This window comes from Myotis brandtii, unplaced genomic scaffold, assembly GCF_000412655.1.
Source record: "Myotis brandtii unplaced genomic scaffold, ASM41265v1 scaffold79, whole genome shotgun sequence".
Lineage (NCBI taxonomy): Eukaryota > Metazoa > Chordata > Mammalia > Chiroptera > Vespertilionidae > Myotis > Myotis brandtii.
In genome coordinates this window covers 1,478,321-1,498,717 of record NW_005371173.1, presented here as the reverse complement: position 1 = coordinate 1,498,717, position 20,397 = coordinate 1,478,321, and the positions used below count along the sequence as shown (strand labels likewise).

Here is a 20,397-nt window from a genome sequence, read left to right as displayed (position 1 = left end):
AGAGAGAGAGAGAGAGAGAGAGAGAGAGAGATGAAGACAGTGAGAGACTCACACACCTAAGAGTGAGACTCCAGTCTTTCGAAGGCTGGATGGATGGTGACAGGTCCCCGTGGCCCATCATAACCTTAACCCACTATTGAAGAACCTGTTCACAGCCTGCCTCCTTGGAGGAGTGCTCCCTGATAGTAGAGGGCCCCGGGCTTTCTTGCTCCAGACTCCTATAGCATATAATGCCTATGATCTTTTATTTGGCACTTGGTACAAACTGCCTTGGAGTTATAGATGTTTATGGTCCCCCCACCCCCCAAAAAAACAACCAAAAAACACAAAACCTATCTTCATTGTTGTTTGTTTTTTTTAAAGGATGTGTTAAGAAGATAGGTGGTTTTGCCTGGTTGGTGTGGCTCGGTGGTTGAGTGTTAACCTATGAACCAGGAGTTCACGGTTTGATTCCCAGTCAGGGCACATGCCCGAGTTGCAACTTGATCCCCGGGGTTGGTGTGTGTGTGTGTGTGTGTGTGTAGGAGGCAGCCGATCAATGATTCTCTCTCATCATTTATGTTTTTATCTCTCCCTCTCCCTTCCTCTCTGAAACCAATAAAAATCGTAAGAAAGAAAGAAAGAGGGTTGTTTTAAATTTTTATCAGAATGATACATGCCCATGATGTAAAAATTGAACGGCACAGACAATAGACACTTTCCCATTCTCTGTGGCAAACCACTTAAATCTTTTAGCTCTTTCTCCTGATAGTACTTTCATATTTAATTAACAATTCTCATATCCCTCCTTCTTGCTCTTTCTAGAGAGAACGTCTTCTATAGGGCTCCTTACCTTGATGTCAGAGGACAGCTTATGATCATTTTCATTAAATCCTCATCCTTCCTCCCCATGTAGTTATATCCCTGTTTTTGGTTCCTCTATTGGTTACTACTGGACTTCTACTGAATAGTCTCACACATTTATTTCTCACTCATTCTATTAACTATAGGTAGCATCTTAGGATTGCCATTCTGTAATACAATGATGCCAGCATCCCTTTTTCCTCCCACCTCCTAACTTGTCATCTATTCCTGCAATGTCCAGTAGGATAGCCACCAGCCACCTGTGGCTTTGTAAATTTATATGTAAGTTAATTAAAATTGAATAAAATGAAAACTTTAGTTCTTCAGTCACACCAGTCACATTTGAAGTACTCAATCACTATATGCGATTAGTAGCTACCATATTGGGCAGGACAAATATAGAACACTTCCATCTTCATAGAAAGTTCTATTGAATTCTGTTCTATAATATTGTTTAGGTGGTAACATTTATATTTGTTGTATAATTATAATCATTTTTGGGGCTTTGCCTTTAGGTGAAAAAATCAGTGACTAGTATTTATATTGTTAGACAATATGTAAGCATATTGCTTCAAGCAGAGTTTTGTTCTATAATATTTCCCTTCTTGGGAATTTGTTGTTTTTCTAGGACTTTCTAATTGCCTTTCTTTTACAGAGTTTTATTTTATTTTTCAAAATTACATTTATTAAGGTGATATTGGTTAATACAATTATATAAGCTTCTAGTGAACAATCCTATGAGACATCATCTGTATATTGCACTGTGTCTAATTGCCTTTCTTTGTTCCTTGCATAACTTGCCTTAACATAGCCTAATTATTATTATTATTATTTAAAAAATATTTTTATTGATTTCAGAGAGCAAGGGATAGGGAGAGAGATATAGAAACATCAATGATAAAGAATCATTGACTGACTGCTTCCTGCATGACCCACACTGGGGATCTAGCCCGCAACCTGGTCATGTGCCCTGACCAGAAATTGAAACATGCTCTCCTGGCTTCATAGGTCGATGCTCAACCACTGAGCCACACTGGCCAGACTAGCCTAATTATTCTTGCCCACCCCAATTCTTCATATCAGGTATTTTGCTGATTCTCTTTCTCCCCTGAGACCTTCCTCCTGGGCCTGCAATACTTCTGCTACAGCCTGGACTGACTGCTTCCCGGCCTTGCTGCCCACTAGTCATGTTGGGAATTCCCTTTTGTTCTCTCCTGGCCTAGAGCTACTGTCTCCTGAATTCCACATCTTCTCCTTTCTTGGCTTGCTTCCTTGTTTTTCTGGGACACATCCTGAATTATCTTCTTAAGAAAGGCTGTGTGGGAGGTGACTTTTCTGTGATCTGTCTGTCTGAAAATGTCTTTTCCTCTATCACCTTCCCCACTTGCTCCATAGTTTAGCTGGACATAGAATTCTAGGGCAAAACTCAGCTTTTTTCAGAACTTAAAAGTATTACACCATTGATTCTTAAAATTTGTTGTGTTCTACTTCTTTCATAAGTGGCCTGTCTTTTAGGATAGTCTTCCTATCTTTGTTTTACTGAAATTTCACAATGATATATCTAGATGTGCCCACCCCCCTTTTCATTCATTGTGCTGATCACTCAATGAAATCTTTAAGATCTATGTCCATTAGAACTGGGAAAGTCTCTCATATTTTTATCTGATAGTCTTCTCTATTTTATTTTCTCTCTCTCTCCTCTCTCTCTCTCTCCCTCTCTCTGGAATTCCTTTCAGTTGGAGAAGATATTGGAACTCCTGGATTGATTCTTTATGTCTCTAAATATTTCTCTCATATGTCCCATCTCTCTATGCTTTTTATCCTACTTTTTGAGAGATTGACTCATCTTTCTCTTCCAATCCTAGTGAATTGAGAAAAATTTCAGTGATATTTTAATTTCCAAGAATGTTTCTCATCTTTGGGTGGTCGCTTTTCACAGCCTCTTGTTTCATGGGAGATGGAACTTTCTTTGTTTATCTTTGTCTCTCCCTTCATGTTCTAGACTGACTCAAATGCTTACGAAAGCTTGGTTGCCATTTCACATTTAAAAAGAGGCAGTAAAGCTGCTGGAGCTCCAAGTAATGGGTTGGGGTGGTTGACTCAGGCTTCCCTTTAGGAGGCACTGGGCTGGGAGGTACCTGCCACATGGGTCTCTCAAAAGCCAGAACACACTGCTCTTTTATTTGGGGCATCTAACTTTCTCCAGATAAGGATCTTTGAATTATTTGCTTGGCAGATAAGTCCCTCAACTGTTGGGTGTTGTGCAGTTGGGGAGGCAGGCAGAAAGCAGGAGGTGTACATTGGTCTTTCTATCCACTTCTTCAGTTAATTTCCCTGATTTCTGTACCTCATCTCCCTTCTGCCGTATGTGTTCCTGGTGTCTCTGGGCCCTGAAGTTCTAACTGGGCTTCTCCATCCATTTTTTGGCTTCTGGAAATTAGCTGGAATCTCTCATCTCTGGTTGGCTCCTCCACCTTTCTCTGTTGGTAGTTTTATTCTTTCACAATCATTTTAGTGAGATCTGAGGATGGAGAATAGATGATGTGTGGTCGGTCTAGCATCTTGAGGCACAAGTCAACCTCCTTGGCTCCTCTTCCCTTCCCCCACTTTTTACTTAGGGCCATATCTCCCAAAATGCTTATGCAAGAGACATTGTCCTATATAATAAAAGACGAATATGCAAATTGTTCCCTTGACTGGGAGTTTGACCAGGAGTTTAACTAGGGGGTGGGGCTGACTGGCCAACGGCCCACGGTCCCTCCCACTGGCCAGCCCCCAGTGAATTTTAGGCAATTTTCTGTGTTTCCCTTTTTTATTCTGCTGTCAAGATGCTCAGAGCTAAGTTTTAATCCTACTCTGAACGCTTTGGGAGTATATATTTTTCTTCTACCATGAAATCTTCTATTTTCCTTTAATAATCATATATCTCGCTCTATATGTACCTTTTATTTTTTTAAAATATATTTTATTGATTTTTTACAGAGAGAAAGGGAGAGGGATAGAGAGTTAGAAACATCGATGAGAGGGAAACATCGATCAGCCGCCTCCTGCACACTCCCCACTGGGGATGTGCCCGCAACCAAGGTACATGCCCTTGACCGGAATCGAACCCGGGACCCTTGAGTCCACAGGCTGACACTCTATCCACTGAGCCAAACCAGTCAGGGCAATGTACCTTTTATTGTTAGAGAACTTGAATTCTTTTGTGAGATATATAGCTAAATTTTTATATACCCCTTCCACCCAGTTGACAGTTCCTTGGAGGAGATCACTCCTTACATTTTTTGTTTGTTCTTTTCAGGTTCATCTCTCCTTTTCTCACCTTTAATATCACTTGGATTTTGTGCAAGAGGATTTAGTCTTAGATGATCTTGCAGGGTTCCAGTTCTAATGGAACCTGAGCGTAGTGGTCTCTTACTTCCTGAACTGGGTAAAGGACGACACACCTGTGAATGATCTCCCCACTAGACCGAAGAGGAGAGACCAGGCTTTACACATCTCCATCCCTCAGTGAGCTTAGCGGCTTGGAATTGATTCTGGTGAGCTCAGCCTTTGGAACCTAGGACAGCTAACCCGGACAGGCCCACAGGCCCAGTGATCTGAGGAAGTCCAGTAGGCAGGCTGATGTAGGACATGCGATTACCTCTTGGTTAACCTGCCCCTTCTCCCAATTCCTTCTCAGCCCATGGGTTCCTTTCCTTCTTCTAACTTTAGTAGGTATGTGTATATGTGGGCTGGGTTGGGGTGGAGGGCATGCCTTAGAGTCAGAGGACTCTATGCAGTTTATATGCTCTGTGTCCTTGGTGGCCAAGTCAGCCTCTCTGACCCTCAGTTTGTAAAATGGTAATAATAGCAGGGCGTTGCTAATAAAAAAAAAAAAGGAAATGAATTAGTATATACAAAAGGCCCAGAATCCTGCTTGGTAGTTGTTAGTGGAGCAGAATTTTCATTCCCCAGCCTCTATATCCCATACCATTTCCAATTTGCACCCCTGTTCACTGTCCCCCACTTACTGAATCAGTTCCAGCACCCGCCTCTTCATGGCATGGATCAGGTCCTGCTGCCCTGCAAGCTCCTTCTCATACATGGTGTCCCTCCTTTCAGCCTCCTGCTGCCTCTGCTCCAGCGCTGCCTGCAGCCCGGCCCGCTCTTCCTGACACCTGGGTACAAAGGGAAGACTGAGTTCTAAGGAGAAAAGCTCAGCTTTGACTGAGCTAGGCTGGGCCTCTGTCTGCCAGAGAGCCCTAGAGGAACTGGTGGTGCCCCCTGCAGTTGAAGTCCACCTCCCCGCCCCCCCGACACTACACATGATACATACACACACCACACAATATACATACACCCACACTATACACACACACACACACACTATACATACACACCCACACTATTCATACACACATCACACTACACATACACCCCTCCCAAAACAAACACCCCCACACCCACACTATACATACACACACCACACACTATAGATATACATACCACCCTATACATACACCCCTCTACACTATATACACACAGACCACACTACACATACACATACCCCACATTATACATACACACACTACACTATACATACACATTACACTATACATACACATACATACACTTTTCACATTGTACATACACACATCACCCTACACACACATACCACACCTACCGACCCCCCCCCACTATACATAAACAAACACATCACATTGCACGTATACACACACCATATGTCAAATACACTTACAACACAGCACATAACAACACACACATTGATAGCACAGCACACATACCACACGGTGCACACACACACACAACACACCACACACATCACATGTACTCACCACACATACTAGTACCACATACACTTACAAAACACCATGCACATTCTCAACATAACACATACCACACTCCACAAACGCCACACCACACACCAAACTGAGCACTGTGTGGACTGACACATAGGCTGACTCCTCACCAACTTCAGAGAAATGAAAACAGGGTCTAGTCTTGTGTCTTCCTTTAGAGGAGTCAAGCTAACATTTCTATTTGTTCTCTTTTAAAAAATATTTTCATTTTATTAATATTTTAAAAAAAAATAAATCTTTATTGTTAAAAGTATTACATATGTCTCCCTTTTTCCCCCATGGACCCCTTCTAGCCGCCCCCACTACCTGCCCCAGGCTTTCACCACCCTATTGTCTGTGTCCATGGTTTATGCATAAACCTGACTTCCCTCTGAGGTTCTGCAGTCTGTTCTATGCTTCTATGTCTCTGGATCTATTTTGTTCATCAGTTTATTTTGTTCACTGGATTCCACATATGAATGAGATCATGTGATACTTGTCTTTCTCTGTCTGGCTTATTTCACTTAGCATAATACTCTCCAGGTCCCTCCATGCTGTCCCAAAGGGTAAGAGATCCTTCTATTTTTATTGCCATATAGTATTCCATGATGTAAATGTACCACAGCTTTTTTATCTACTCGTCTGCTGATAGGCCCTTGGGCTGTTTCCAGACCTTAACTATTGTAAATTGTGCTGTTATGAACATAGAGGTGCACATGTTTTTTCTGATTGGTGTTTCTGGTTTTTAGGATATATTCCACTAGAAGTGGAATCACTGGGTCAAATGGCATTTCCATATTTAATTTTTTTAAATTACAAAGTTGTTTTAATTTGGTACATATAGAACACACCTCAGGATCTGTAATTCATGAGCATATGAGGAAGTTAATTTGGGCAGCTGCTATTAAGAACCTTAGGCAAAGCTGCTAGACCTAAGACACTGGAATTTTCCCCTTAGACTCTGGACAATGTTTTGCTGATTGGGAGCTGGGCCTCTCCAAAGATAGTCATTCAGTTTGTCAGAATCATCCTACGGTGTCAGATAGGGTGAAACCCCAAGTTTGCTGCTCACTGGCTTTTTGGGAGTGCACGGACTATTCAAAGAGTAAGACGTGTTGTTGCTGCTGACATTATCAGAAAAGCCCGCATCCACAATCTTTGGGTCAGATTCCTTTCTACGATTGTGAGATAGCTCTGACTCATCTTCTGACTTTATTTCCACATAGTCACCTTCGTTTCCTTTAGTCTCTTTGAAATTGGAAAAATAGTTCTGTGTAGCTATTTGGGCATTTAAGGGTAAATTTATATTTACTACCAGAGCTTTCTGTGAGTCTTGGAGAGTGAGATCTGAGCATTTTCCAATACCCTGTTGACATGAGTCACCTGTACCTGGCAGCAAATCCTGGTGACTCTCACACCTTGAACTGTTGTGTAAAGACAACAGCTGTTTCCTTCCCATTTCATTAGGGTAGTTGATGGAGTCCGCTGACTTGTTTACTAAGATGGAGGAAGATTAGGACCTGTTATAAGGCTGAGATTTAGTGCTGATTCATTTCCGACCCAAAGAGTTATAAAGATGGTCTTGACATGAGTTCCCCTTGTTGGGCTGACTGATCACCACACTGTGTCTCTGCATGGAGCCCAGCAGATGGTTGGAGGTTTGCAGAGAAGGCACGGAGCAAGCTGTGGACAACTGTCTTGGAACATTTTTTTGTGTTTATCTCTAAAATAGGATATTTTGGCTTCAAGTCTTGCCCTGGCTGATAACAGAAATCTGCTAATTCTCCATTACTATAGGTCTAATGCAAAAGGATTTTAGCATCTATGTTTATCAGGATATTATCCTATAATTCTCTTTCTTTGTAGTGTCTTTGTCTGGTTTTGGAATTAGGATAATGCTGGCCTCATAAAAAGAGCTTGGAAGTGTTCCTTCTTCTTGGATTTTTTTTTTTTTAATAGTTTGAGGAGTATAGGTGTTAGTTCTTTGAATGTTTGGTAAAACTCCCCTGTGAAGTTTGAACCAGGGCTTTTGTTTGCTGGGAGTTTTATGATTACTGCTTCTATTTCATCAGTTGTTATTGGCCTATTCAGGTTTTCAAATACTTCCTGATTCAGTTTTGGGAGATTGTATTTTTCTAGGAATATGTTCATTTCCTCCACATTGTCCAGCTTGTTGGCATATAGTTGTTCATAGTATTTTCTTACAATCCTTTGTATTTCTGTGGTGTCTGTTCTTATTTCTTTTTTTGTTTTTCTGTTAATCCTTACCCGAGGATATTTTTCCATTGATTTTTAAAATTTTTTTAGGGAGAATGAAAGAGAGAGGGAAAGACAGAGAGAAACATCGATGTGAGAGAAACATATTAATTGGTTGCCTCCTATATGAGCCCCTACCAGGGTCTGGGCTGGGGAGGAGCCTTCAACCAAGGTAAGAGCCCTTGACCAGAATCAAACCTGGGACCCTTTCATCCACAGGCCAACATTCTGCCCACTGAGCCAAACCTAGGACTTAGTTGTTATTTCTCCACTTTCATTTCTGATTTTATTTACTTGGGTCCCCTCTTTTTGTTTCTTGATGAATTTGGCTAATGTTTCATCAATCTTATTTACCTTTTCAAAGAACCAGCTCTTGGTTTCATTGATCTGGAAGACCTATCCAGTGAAGTCAGCAGGGTGTTAAAGTCCCCCACTATGACTGTATTGCTATTGATCTTTCCCTTAAAGCAGCGGTTCTCAACCTGTGGGTCGCGACCCCTTTGGGGGTCGAATGACCCTTTCACAGGGGTCGCCTAAGACCACCGGAAAACACATATATAATTACATATTGTTTTTGTGATTAATCACTATGCTTTAATTATGTTCAATTTGTAATAATGAAAATACATCCTGCATATCAGATATTTACATTACGATTCATAACAGTAGCAAAATTACAGTTATGAAGTAGCAATGAAAATAATTTTATGGTTAGGGGTCACCACAACATGAGGAACTGTATTAAAGGGTCGTGGCATTAGGAAGGTTGAGAACCACTGCCTTAAAGTCTCTAGAAGTCTTTAAAATATATTTAGGTGCTCCTATATTGGGTGCATATATGTTTACCAGGGTTATATCCTCTTGTGGGATCGATCCCTTTAGTATCAAGTAATGACCTTTGTTGTCTCGTATGTTGCCTTCATTTAGAAGTCTATTTTGTCAGATATGAGTATTGCTACCCTAGCTATTTTTTCATTTCCATTTGTCTGGAAAATTTTTTTCCCATTCCTTCACTCTCATTCTGTGTGAGTCTTTTGTTCTGAGGTGGGTCTCTTGTAGACAGCATATAATTGGGTCATGTTTTTGTATCCATTCAGCTACCTTATATCTTTTGATTGGAGCATTTAATCCATTTATATTTAAGGTTATTATTGATAGGTACTTATTTATTGCCATTTTAATTCTGTATGCCTATATTTCTCTATTTCTTCTCATTACAGCAGTCCCTTTAACAGTTGCAATGCTGGTTTAGTAGTATAAAACCCTTTAGCCTTTTTTTTTTTTTTTTTGTCTAGGAAGCTTTTTATTTCACTGTCTATTTTGAATGAAAGCCTTGCTGCATATAGTAATCTTGGTTTCAGATCTTTGCTTTTCATTACCTTGAGTACTTCATGCCATTCCCTCTGGCCTGTAGAGTTTCTGATGAAAAATCAGCTGACAGCCTTAGGTGAGTTCCTTTGTAGGTAACAAATTTCTTTTCTCTTGCTGCCTTTAAGACTCTCTCTTTTTCTTTAATTTTTGGCATTTTATATGATGTGTCTGGGCATGGGCCTGTTTGGGTTCTTCTTGCTTGGGACTCTCTGTGCCTCCTGAATTTGTATGACTTTTTCCTTCACCAGATTAGGGAAGTTTTCTGCCATTATTCCTTCAAACATGTTCTTGATCCTTGCTCCCTTTCTTCCCCTCTGGCACACCTAGTATGTGAATATCATTATATTTCATGTTGCCCCACAGCTCCCTTAAGCTGTTTTATAATTGTTTTTTTCTTTTCGGTTCTTTGAGTGATTTTTTTTTCTACCCTATTTTCTAATTCACTGATCCAATCCTCACCTTTCCCTAATCTGCTGTGTATTCACTCCAATGTGTTCTTTATTAGTGCTATGTCATTCTTTATTTCTGACTGTTCTTTTTTCATAGTTATTATATATTTTCTCATGCTGCTGAGCATCTTTACCATCATTATTCTGAACTCTATATCAGATAAATTTCTTATCTCCATTTCATTTATCTCTTCTTCTGGGGTATTTTCTTGTTTTTTCAATTGGGGGTTGTTTTTTTGTCTCTCCATTTTGGCTACCTGTTTGGGTTTGTGTCTATGTATTAGGTAGATCTGTTATGACTCCTAATCTCTAATGCAGGACAATGTCAGATGCTATTTCTGATTGGCCCCCAGTGCCCCATTTGGGGCTACCAGCAATCCACAGCTTGTGGCTCCCTCTGCTGGGGCTGGATGTTCACTTCGTCCTTCCAAGATGTGCACCAGGGTCTGTTTTTCTTAGCCCCAGGCCCAGAAGGAGTCAGACAAAGATTCAAAGCCTCTAGAGATCTGTAATCTGATTGTTTTCAGCCTTCATTGGCCTTGGGCTATGGACCACAAGGTAGGGCCAGAGTTTTCCCAACAGGGTGTGGCAACTATTTTTCCCCTAGGCCAAAACCACCTGGATAGCAAAGGTCTGTAGGAGAAAGATGTCTTCAGCAGCATGAGGGAATGACTCAGCACAGGAAACCAGGGTGGCTGCCCTCCAAGCTCCAACCCCAGAGCCCCCAACCCTGGACTCTCCTCACACAGCTCCAGTCCACTCTGCCTTTCCTCTAACAGAGCCCAAGGTGAGTGGCTACACACAAAATTTTGTGTGCTGGCTCTTTTAAGAGTGTGCCTGCATTTCCAGCTGTCTCTGGCTGGCAGATAGTAACCCTGCTGCTTTTCACAGCTTTCTCAGTTCTGGTGCTCTGGGCTGGGGAGCCCAGTTCTGGGTTTAGATCCCAGAGTTCTCAGTGGGAACCCCCCACAGCTGAGATATCCCTACTGAACCTTCAACTGCTGTCTGTGGGAGCCCAGCCACCCCTTTCACATCTTTGCCCTTCCTACCAGTCTCTACTTTCTGTCCTTGGTTATCAGGGTTCTCTCAGCAAGTCTTCAGTTGATTTTTCACGGTGTTTTTTCTGTATTTGAGTTGTAGTTCCAGTTTTATCCTTGGAGTGTCAGTGTAGCTTTCACTTACTCTGGCGCTATTTTTAATAGAAATATTTCCATTTTAAAATATCCACAATCATGGCAGCTCTCTTGGGGAGGCGAGCATCTGGGAGCCCAGGCTGGGCAGGCTGTGTCCAGCTGAAAATAATTTTGGTGCTTGGAGAAGGCAGGAAAGTGGTATAGAATATGGAGTGATTTTTTGGTTTTAACATATTTTGAAAAATTATGTTACATTGTCTTTTAAATTATAAAATGTAATATTAAGCATATGGCTTCCTTAAATTAATGTTTCAGTTTTGGGCTTGGAACCGCCTCAGCTTTATTCTTGCTTCTTTTTGTCTTTAGTGGCTTCCTGGAAGGTTCCAAGAAATCTACTGAACTGGAAATATAAAGGTCCCACCCCTTACTCCATCACTCTGGTGGTACGTGTCCCATGACCGCTGATGTATGTGTCCACGACCCTGGGCCTGAGTGTGTTTGGGGGAAGAAGCTTGACAATGAATTGAATTATTAATTTTTAAAATGCTGTCATGTAGCCTGCTCCAGGGAAAAAAACTGGGTGGGCCATTACATCAAGCTGACAACAGAGAGCCACTGGAACTCCAAAAAGCCTGTCCCTGCAGCCTTAAGAAAGAGTGTTTTTGTGCTTGGGTATTGGATCAGGGCCATGTTTTTACTTTTCATGAATATTCTAGTCTTCGGCTTCCTCATTTCTTAGCTGCTTATTTCATTTTTCTGAGATAGTTTACTTGCCCAGTGACCCCAGGGCAGTCCCATAGCTCAGTTCCAAGTGTATTTTCTTTCTTTCTTTTTTTTTTGTTAATCCTCACCCGAGGATATTTTTTCCATTGTTTTCTAAAGGGAGTGAAAGGGAGGGAAGGTAGAAAGGAGAGCGGAGGGAGTAGATGAGAGAGAGACAGACATTGATGTGAGAGAGACACATTGATTAGTTGCTTTCTGCATGTGCTGGGACCAGGGGCAGGAATTAAACCTGCAACTCAGGTACCTGCTCTTGACTGGGAATCAAACCTGTGACCCTTTGGTGCGCAGGCTGACACTCTAACCACTGAGCCATATCAGCCAGGGCCCAAGTGTGTTTTCATAGGAACTATAGGATGTTCTGCTCTGGGGCCTGCTGCTGGGATGGTCTGCTGTCCTCCCTATACATCTAGCCTGGGCTCTGCACCCCGCCTACTCTCCGTCTATTCTCCACAGTATAGCTAGAGCAGTGGTTCTCAACCTTCCTAATGCCGCGACCCTTTAATACAGTTCCTCATGTTGTGGTGACCCCCAACCATAAAATTATTTTCGTTGCTACCTCATAACTGTAATTTTGCTACTGTTATGAATCGTAATGTAAATATCTGATATGCAGGATGTATTTTCATTGTTACAAATTGAACATAATTAAAGCATAGTGATTAATCACAAAAACAATATGTAATTATATATGTGTTTTCCGATGGTCTTAGGTGACCCCTGTGAAAGGGTCGTTCGACCCCCAAAGGGGTCGCGACCCACAGGTTGAGAACCGCTGAGCTAGAGCCATCCTTTAAAAACCTAGGTAAGCCCATGAGAGCCCCTGCTAAAGACTCCTAGGCACGTCCTCTGCTCCAGCCACACAGCCAGCTTGTTCCCAAGCACGCTTCTCCTGGCCTTCGCTTTTGCTGGTCCCCAGCCTGGAGGATTCCTCCCCAGATATCTGCCTGGTTGGGGTTTCTCCTTAAATGTCAGAAGGATTTTCTTGATCCTAAATCTAGAAGGCTGTCCTGCCTCTCATTCCCCTTTCCTCCTTTCCTGGGTAGATTTTTTCTCCACAGCGCCTATGGCTACCTGACACTGTATTTCTACTTGTTGATCTACTGTCTGTCTCCCCAGGTCTGTGAGAACAGACATTGCCTGTTCTGTTCACTGCTATCTCCCCACCCTCGCTCATGGAGTAGTAGAGGCACAATAAATATTGTTGACTGACCAAATGGACCCCATATCACTTGTGTTCTTTGGTGCTGAGATAACCTGTTACCAGTTTGATGCCTCAGGAGCTTCTGTCACTCACCACCCCGTTTCAATGACTCCCAATAGACCCTGAGCCCATGCCTCTCTCCTAAATGGCACACTTAATTGCCTCCTCAAAGGCTCTGCTTGGGTGTCTAACAGGTGTCTCAAACTTAACATGCTCCAAATTAAACTTCTGAATGTTCCCCACTAACTTACTCTGCACAGCAGATGGTCAGTGGTGATTCTAGCTTTCCTGGCCAGAAAACTCGGGGTAATTCCTGACTTCTGTCTTCCTCTCAGACCTCACATGCAATCCCTCAGGAAGCCTGACCTTACACTGGGTCCAGAATCCAGCAGATTTTCCACACCCGCACTGTGATCAGAGCAGTCCCAGGCACCATCGCCCTCCCCTGCACGGCGAGGCAGCTTCCTCATTGGTCTCCCTGCTGTCACCCTTGCTTCCCCACAGACTAGCTTCACAGAGCCCTTGAAAAAACAGGTCAGTCCAGAAGAGGCACATCTATAGACAGAAGGCAGCTTAGTGTTGCCTAGAGCTGGGAGGTTAGGCGGAAGTGAGAGTGACTGCTAACGGATACAGGGTTTTCCTTGGGGGATAAAATGCTCTAAAATTGATTGTGGTGATCCATGCAAAACTTTGAATACACTAAAACCATTGAGTTGTTTTAAAAAGCAAATAAGCATGTTTTTTAACATTAAAATAGTCATGTCTTGTCCCTTCCCTGATCAGAACTCTCAGTGGCTCTCATTTCACTCTGAATTAAAGTCAAGGCCTTTTTGATGCCTACTAGGGTCTCCCTAACTTGGTCCCCATTACCTGCCTGACCTTTCCCTACATCCCCTTCTGTCTTCATTCCACTGGGGCCATGATGGCCCCCTGATGTTCCTAGAACCTGCTATGCTCATTCCCACCTCAGGGCCTTTGTTCTTGCTGTTCCCTCTGCCTGGAACGTTCTTCGACCACACATCCAAATGGCTCATGCCTCACTTCCTTCAGGCCTTTACCCAAACCTCACCTTTCCAGGGAGGCCTTCCCTGACCATGCTACCTTATTTAATATCACCCCGCTACTTCCTATTCCCCTCCCCTGACTTATTCCCTCCCCCTTTAGAACCTATTGTAATCTGACATTCCATGGATTTTATTTGCTTATCCTATTACTGACTGCCTCACCACTAGAATGTAAGCTCCTTGAGGGTGGAAATTTTGTCTGTTTTGCCCCCAAGAGGATTTCAGGCACATAGAACAGGCCTGACACAAGCACTTTGAGTGTTTGTGGAATGACAATGATGGATGGGATGATCGGTGGCAGGACAGCAATCTGCAGGGAGCAGACTGAGGCTGGAGTCTCCCAGCTTAATCCCCAGAGAAAACCCTTGGGTGGGCAAAGCCCTGCATTCGCTTTGGGCCTGAATCATGGGAATCTTTAGCACCAGGAGCAGCTGCTAAAATAGCAGGAGAGTGAATTGTATAGTATTTTCGAGCTTTAGTTCCTCATCTATAAAATGGGGGTTTTAGAGAACCTATCTCATAAGGCTGTTATGAGGAAGCAGCTAGAACAGTGCCAAGGACACAGTGCCAGGTAGTTACGATTATGACTACCCAGGGTGTGAAAGAGAGGTTGTACAACGAGGAATAGGAAAAGGAGAGACAGAGGAACACAAGGAGTGTGTGGGGCAGGGAGGCAGAGGGGATTGCAAAGAGAGGAATGGCCCAGAAGAGGCAGCAGAAAGAGGCCAAGATGAGTATGGAAGGGAAGGGAGGGACTGGAGGTATAGATCTATCCTGGGGGCTACACAGGGAGGTCAGTGAAGGAGGAGGCAGGCAAGGGGGAGGGGAAGGGATCGGAGGGGAAGGTGGGAGTCCTTGAGAGCAGGAACAATGCCCTGTATGCCTCAGAATCCAAAGTTGTGCCCTCACAGGGCTTGGTGCACAGGAGGAGCTCAGAAGATGCTTACTGACCGTGAATGTCAGTAGGAGCCATGAAGCACCGCCTGTCCCCCCAGCCTCCTGGCTCTCACTCCCATGTGTGCTAGTGGTTGCCAAGGTTACCTGCTGAGCTGCTCCTGCAGTGCCTTCAGCTCCCTCTCCTGCTCCTTCAGCAGCTGCTCCTGGTGCCAGGCTTGCTCCTTGGTCTTCTGCAGCCTATGTCTGAGGGTCTGGAGGAGGGGAGGAAAGAAGAAAGGGAAAGGGAGCTGAAAAAAAGGGTCAGAGACCCCAGGCCCAAAATGACTTTACAAAGGACCCCATGAGACTTCAGACCATGTGAGACCACCCTTGGGTGGAAGGCAGGACTGGGGATAACACTGGGAGCTCTGATGCCTGGCTCTGCCCCTGGGTGAGCATGGAGCCACCATGTCTTCCTTCATTGAGGGGTGGAAGTTACAAAGCTCAAGGACCCAGAAGACTCTGGCCTTAGGAGGAGGCTGAAGGAAGGCTTATAAACAGTCTTGGGTGACCTCCAGGAGACCCATCTACAACAAGAGCAACTAGTTGAGGTCTGCAACAGTAGGATTTACATATTGGCAGGAAACCTCCTGAGAATGAGAGCTATGAAACCTGAGAAAAACAACTGCCCTGGAGAACTATTGGAAAGGTATCTCAAATGCAAATGTCTTTAGGGGCAAGGTCGCAGTATTGATGAATAAAATGAGTCCGGTATGAGGCAATGGGTAGAGGTGGAGACTATGGTGAATTAAAAAATGCATAGCTTGCCGAAACCGGTTTGGCTCAGTGGATAGAGCGTCGGCCTGCGGACTGAAAGGTCCCAGGTTCGATTCCGGTCAAGGGCATGTACCTGGGTTGCGGGCACATCCCCAGTAGGAGATGTGCAGGAGGCAGCTGATCGATGTTTCTCTCTCATCGATGTTTCTAACTCTCTATCTCTCTCCCTTCCTCTCTGTAAAAAAATCAATAAAATATATTTAAAAAAAATGCATAGCTTTCAAAAGATATCCTCAAATAACAATAATCCTAATCCTGTATGGGCTAATAAATATTGATCTGTGGGCTGGAATGATCCCCAGGCTACCATTGAAGACCTCTGACTATGGGCCACTTTAGATTGGGGAGAACAGACAGGTACAGAGCTCAACTGCTCTCACCTTGACCACATCCTGCAAGGCCACCTCTGCTTGCTCCTCCTTCCTGGTCACACTGGTCACTCCTGTTTGCTCTTGTGGCTTCTCTGTGGTGGAGCCTTCCTTTGTTCCCAGGCCCTGAAGGACTCTGGGCTCCCCCAGAATGCTAGGCTCCTTGTTCTCCTGCCTGTTTGGTGACATGGAGCCCTCATTCATCCCTCTGGGGCTCGAGACCAACAGCCCCTGGTCGTGACCCCCCTCTGCTTCCCTTTCATGAGTCCCCTCTGTTCTTTGACCCTCTGTACTCAGCAGAACCCCTCGGCCCTCACCCTCTGTCCCTACCACCTCCTTCAGAGCCTGATTGGCCCTCTCCCTTGGCCCCTGGATGCTGGGTGTTGAGAATTTCAGGCAGATCCCTGTCCGTGGTGCTCCTATCTCCTGGTCTATCCCCTCCCCCTCTGGTTTCCACATGCTGTGGAGGGCCCTGAGGTTCCTGGGATCTTCTTTCTTCTTTTCCAAAAAGGGAGAAAGATGCCTATGTTGCTGGGACATGGGGAGTCCAGCCAACTGGTCTTCCCCTGGTGCATCTTGCAGACAGCTGGCTTGGCTGGTGTGTGCCTCCTCTGGCTGGACTCCTTTGGGGCCTCCATTTACAGCTGAGATCTGCAGAGAAGCCCCAAACCCATCATCATCCTTCTCAGCACCAATTCACCAAGCTGGTGCATGGGAAAGGCCACAGCCCTGATGCAACAAGCTTGCTAAATATATGGATTCCCAGGCCCTCCAACTGGAAATGCTGATCCAACAGATCTGGGGGAGGGTCAGGAATCTGAATGTTAACATCCGGTGATCTGATCCGAGGCCCCAGCTTTGACCTGATCAGGGAGCAGCAGCTCTTCTCTTCTCAATTTCCTTTCCTCCTTCACCGCTAGCTCACATCCTTCTCCCTCCTTCATTTCTATCTTCTGCATGAATCTGGTTTCCCCTAAGTTCTTCCCAACCCTCTCCTCTGATCTTTCCCTCCGAACTTGACTTCTTTATATTTTCTTGTCTGCAAAATGGGAATAATCATACCTGCCTTGTAGGGTTGTGATGAAACTTAGATTGACCAATCGTCTGCTAAGAGTCACCTCTGCCAAGAAGCCTTCTCTGTACCCCATGTTCCCCTGTGCACACCCCTACGCTTCACATGTCATGTTGCAGCGTGTTCCTTTAGGGTCTGCCTCCCTGAATAGACCTGGAAGTCCTTCAGGTCAGAGACTGAGTCCTCATAGTTTCTGGACCTGGTGCCTGGAAGCTGGTGGGGGTGCAAAGCGAGCTCGTGGAATGATGATAACTGCAAACTACCATTTACTGAGCATGTGGCAGGAGCCTTGCTCTGTGCTACATATGGTCTGTCTCAAGGCATCCTCACAATCGCCCTGCGAGCATGGCAAATAATTTGCTGGAGGACTCTGGTTAGTAAGGGCTGGAGCTGGGATTTGAACCAGGTGATCTGGCTCTTCTTCAACCGCTCCCTGAACTGAACTGAGACATTTGCAAATCTTCCAGAAGAGGTTGTTTTCCTGGACTGTTTCCTATAAGCTTCTGGTCACCCTCTCTAGCACCTCCTCCTCCCCTGGGCCCCAATGGCTTCTGCAGATGATGTCAGCCATTCCTTTCTCTCCCCGATATCCCCACCACTTAGGATATGAGCCTTTGCTTCTGTGGGTCCCCAGTCCCCAGGTCCACACATTGGCCTCTCTGACTGTCCAGTTGGTACAGGGCTCAGTTACTGCTCAACCCGGGGGGTCCCAGCAGAGATGCAGAAGAGGCAGCTCAGAGTGAAGGTCAGGCAGAAGCACCTCCTTTGGGGAGTCTTTGGTTTTTCTGGGTCTTCCTTGGGTCCGGCTGGAATTAGAGCAGCGGGACCTGAAAGTAAAAGGGGCAGGGAGATCCTGGTCCTCTCTCCAGAAGTGGTCTTGGCTCTTGGATGCAGGATATCCTATCTTTCCCACCACCCATTCATCCCACCACCCTTTCCACCTTCCTCCCCTCCCACCCTCGTGCACGCATTCCCCTCTTCATCCATCCCTGCATCCCCACCCTCCACTTATCCACCATCCCACCATCCATTCATCCTTCTAATACTCTATCCCAGCCACCCAACAACTCTTTAGAGAGTATATTCTATGCAACATCATGGGGCATCATTAGGTTATCCTGAAGGCTAGGGAGGTGGAGATTCAGGGGCTCAGAAAGCAAGAAAGGAGGGAGAAATGGATGGTGCTAGAGGCTGAGGGCTTGGGACTCGCTTGGGATGGGTGGTAGCTGTGGCAGCAGGCATGAAAAGAAGCTTCCCTCCACATGTATCCACTCACTCTGAGAACATGGGCCAGGCCTCATCCAGGTCTGACCGCTGCAGATCCAAGTCGAAGGCCACCCCGTTGAGAGCATAGAGGGAGTCCAGGATGTCCTCCTGGAGTTCAGGGCACACCAGAGGGCTCCAGGGGCCATACCATTCCCTGTGTTCACAGTGATCAGCATCCTTGGCCTTTGGCCCTGGTGCTATTGCCACCTCCAACCTCAGAGAATCCACCTCTGCTGCATACCATAATGGGACAATTCCCCAGGCAGGGCTGTGGCCCTTGGGGAGTGAGAGGCCTAAGTATCATGATGAAGTGTCATTCATGACTGGGCTTCTAACCTCCCATCTGCTCTTTCTTCCTTGACTTTCCTCTCATCTCTCTCATTTGATATTAAACCATCCTTGTGGGGATGAAGGGGGAAGTTTCGTGAAGGAGGGACAGTGGGCTCAGGTACGAGCAGGAGCATGCCCCACCTGGTGAGCTCTGGGTTCAGGAGGCAGAGCTGCAGGCACTCGGCCAGCTGTCCGTGGGCAAGGCAGAAGCGGATGAAGGCACGGCCTTTTCCCAGAGGGGTCTTCAACTGCAGAGCACACAGCGGGCAAAGTGGGGTGGTGTTAGGCCAGGGGAACTCAGCCAGCACAGAGAGGGCAGGGGTGGTTGATGAGAAAGGGTGTCATGGGAGGAAAGGGCGGCTGGAGGGGTGCTGAGAATAGCACTAATGAGAGTTGAGGACCAGCGAGGGGGTCTATGGCCAGTGGAGCTGGGATGGATAAGAAAAGGGCCTCTGGCAGGCCTGTGTCCCCTGGCCCCCAAGTGATCCCCATCAAGGGCCTGGTGGCAGGACCCCATCATCCTGGGGCCAGCATGCCTGCCACTTGGCCCTGGGTACCTTGTCCTGTGAGTGAACAAAGAGGGCCGGCTCTGTGTTCCCCCGCTGCTGCCTTAGGGCAGTGCAGAGAAAATCCCAGTAATCCTTCTGAGGTCTCAGGAAGCTCTTCTGCTGTTTCTGGTCAAACTGGGAGCAAGAGGAGGGAAAGGAGTCATAGAAATGCTTCCTCCTAGAACCCACCCTGTGTCCCAGCATGCTGAGCGGGCACATGGCAGAGGGGCAAGGGCTTGTGCAGACAGACCCGGCTCAGTGGCTCTGCCCTTACTGGCTGTGTGGCCAGGAGCAAGCTGCTTGACCTCTCTGAGACCTCAGTGTTCCCATTCATTCATTCCAGAAATGCTGAGCACTCACTATGTGCCAGACCTGTTCTAAGTCCAGGGGAGGCCGCAATGAACAAACTGACCTCATGGGCTTATATCTTGGAAGGGGAGACAGAAAATGAACAAACTGAAAAAGTGAAAATATATACTGTTAGATAGTACTGACTGCTAAGGAGAAAAAATAAAGCAGAAAAAGGGAATAGGAATTGGGTGGTGTGTGCACGCATGTGTGTATGTGATGGTATGTATATGTGGTGCATGTGGTATGTGTGTGTTAAAAATTTAGATTAGGTGGTTAGAGAAAGCCTTACTGAGGAGATACTATTCAAGTTGAAATCAGAAGGAAATAAAAAAAGTGTACCATCTAAAGTTGTGGGGGAAGAGCATTCCAGGCAGGTGAAATAGTACGTGCAAAGGCCCTGTGGTGGGTGCATTCCTGGTGTGCTTTAGAAGATCAAGGAGGCCAGTGTGACTAGAGGGCAGCAGATAGAGGGCAGGCTGGCAGGAGACTCACACATACCCATATCACATATACACAAACCTCACGCACTCACACCCATACCCGCCCCCACGCCACACACATACACACACACATAATCAGATAAGTAGGAAGGGTGTGATGTGGGGGACGGGCAGGTCATGAATCACTTCAGGGGATTAGAATGAGAATTGCATAAGGTGGGCACGTAAAGGCTTAGCCTGACACATAGTACATGCTCAGTAAAAGCTAGTGCTAGTGATGACTGGGGCTCTAACCAGCAGCAAGCTGGGCCAGCTCTAGGACATCTGTGCCTCTGACACTGTAGTCTTCAGAGCAGGGTGGTTGCCCC

General features: G+C 45.4%; 1 protein-coding gene across 4 annotated transcripts in view; it reads right to left on the bottom strand.

Annotated features, from left to right (window-relative positions):
- RUFY4 (RUN and FYVE domain containing 4) overlaps nt 1-20,397 on the bottom strand; it is a 25,095-nt gene that overhangs the window by 1,642 nt on the left and 3,056 nt on the right. For 2 of the 4 annotated variants that reach the window (XM_014531155.1, XM_005883403.2), the window contains 7 exons: nt 19,248-19,373; nt 18,832-18,938; nt 18,371-18,514; nt 17,855-17,921; nt 16,035-16,673; nt 14,983-15,089; nt 4,857-5,003 (listed from right to left, as the gene is read on the bottom strand). In XM_014531155.1, coding sequence (XP_014386641.1) covers nt 4,857-5,003; nt 14,983-15,089; nt 16,035-16,673; nt 17,855-17,921; nt 18,371-18,514; nt 18,832-18,938; nt 19,248-19,373 — 1,337 coding nt within the window. The remainder of the gene's footprint in view (nt 1-4,856; nt 5,004-14,982; nt 15,090-16,034; nt 16,674-17,854; nt 17,922-18,370; nt 18,515-18,831; nt 18,939-19,247; nt 19,374-20,397) is intronic. The other 2 variants (XM_014531157.1, XM_014531156.1) reach the window with 2 other exon arrangements.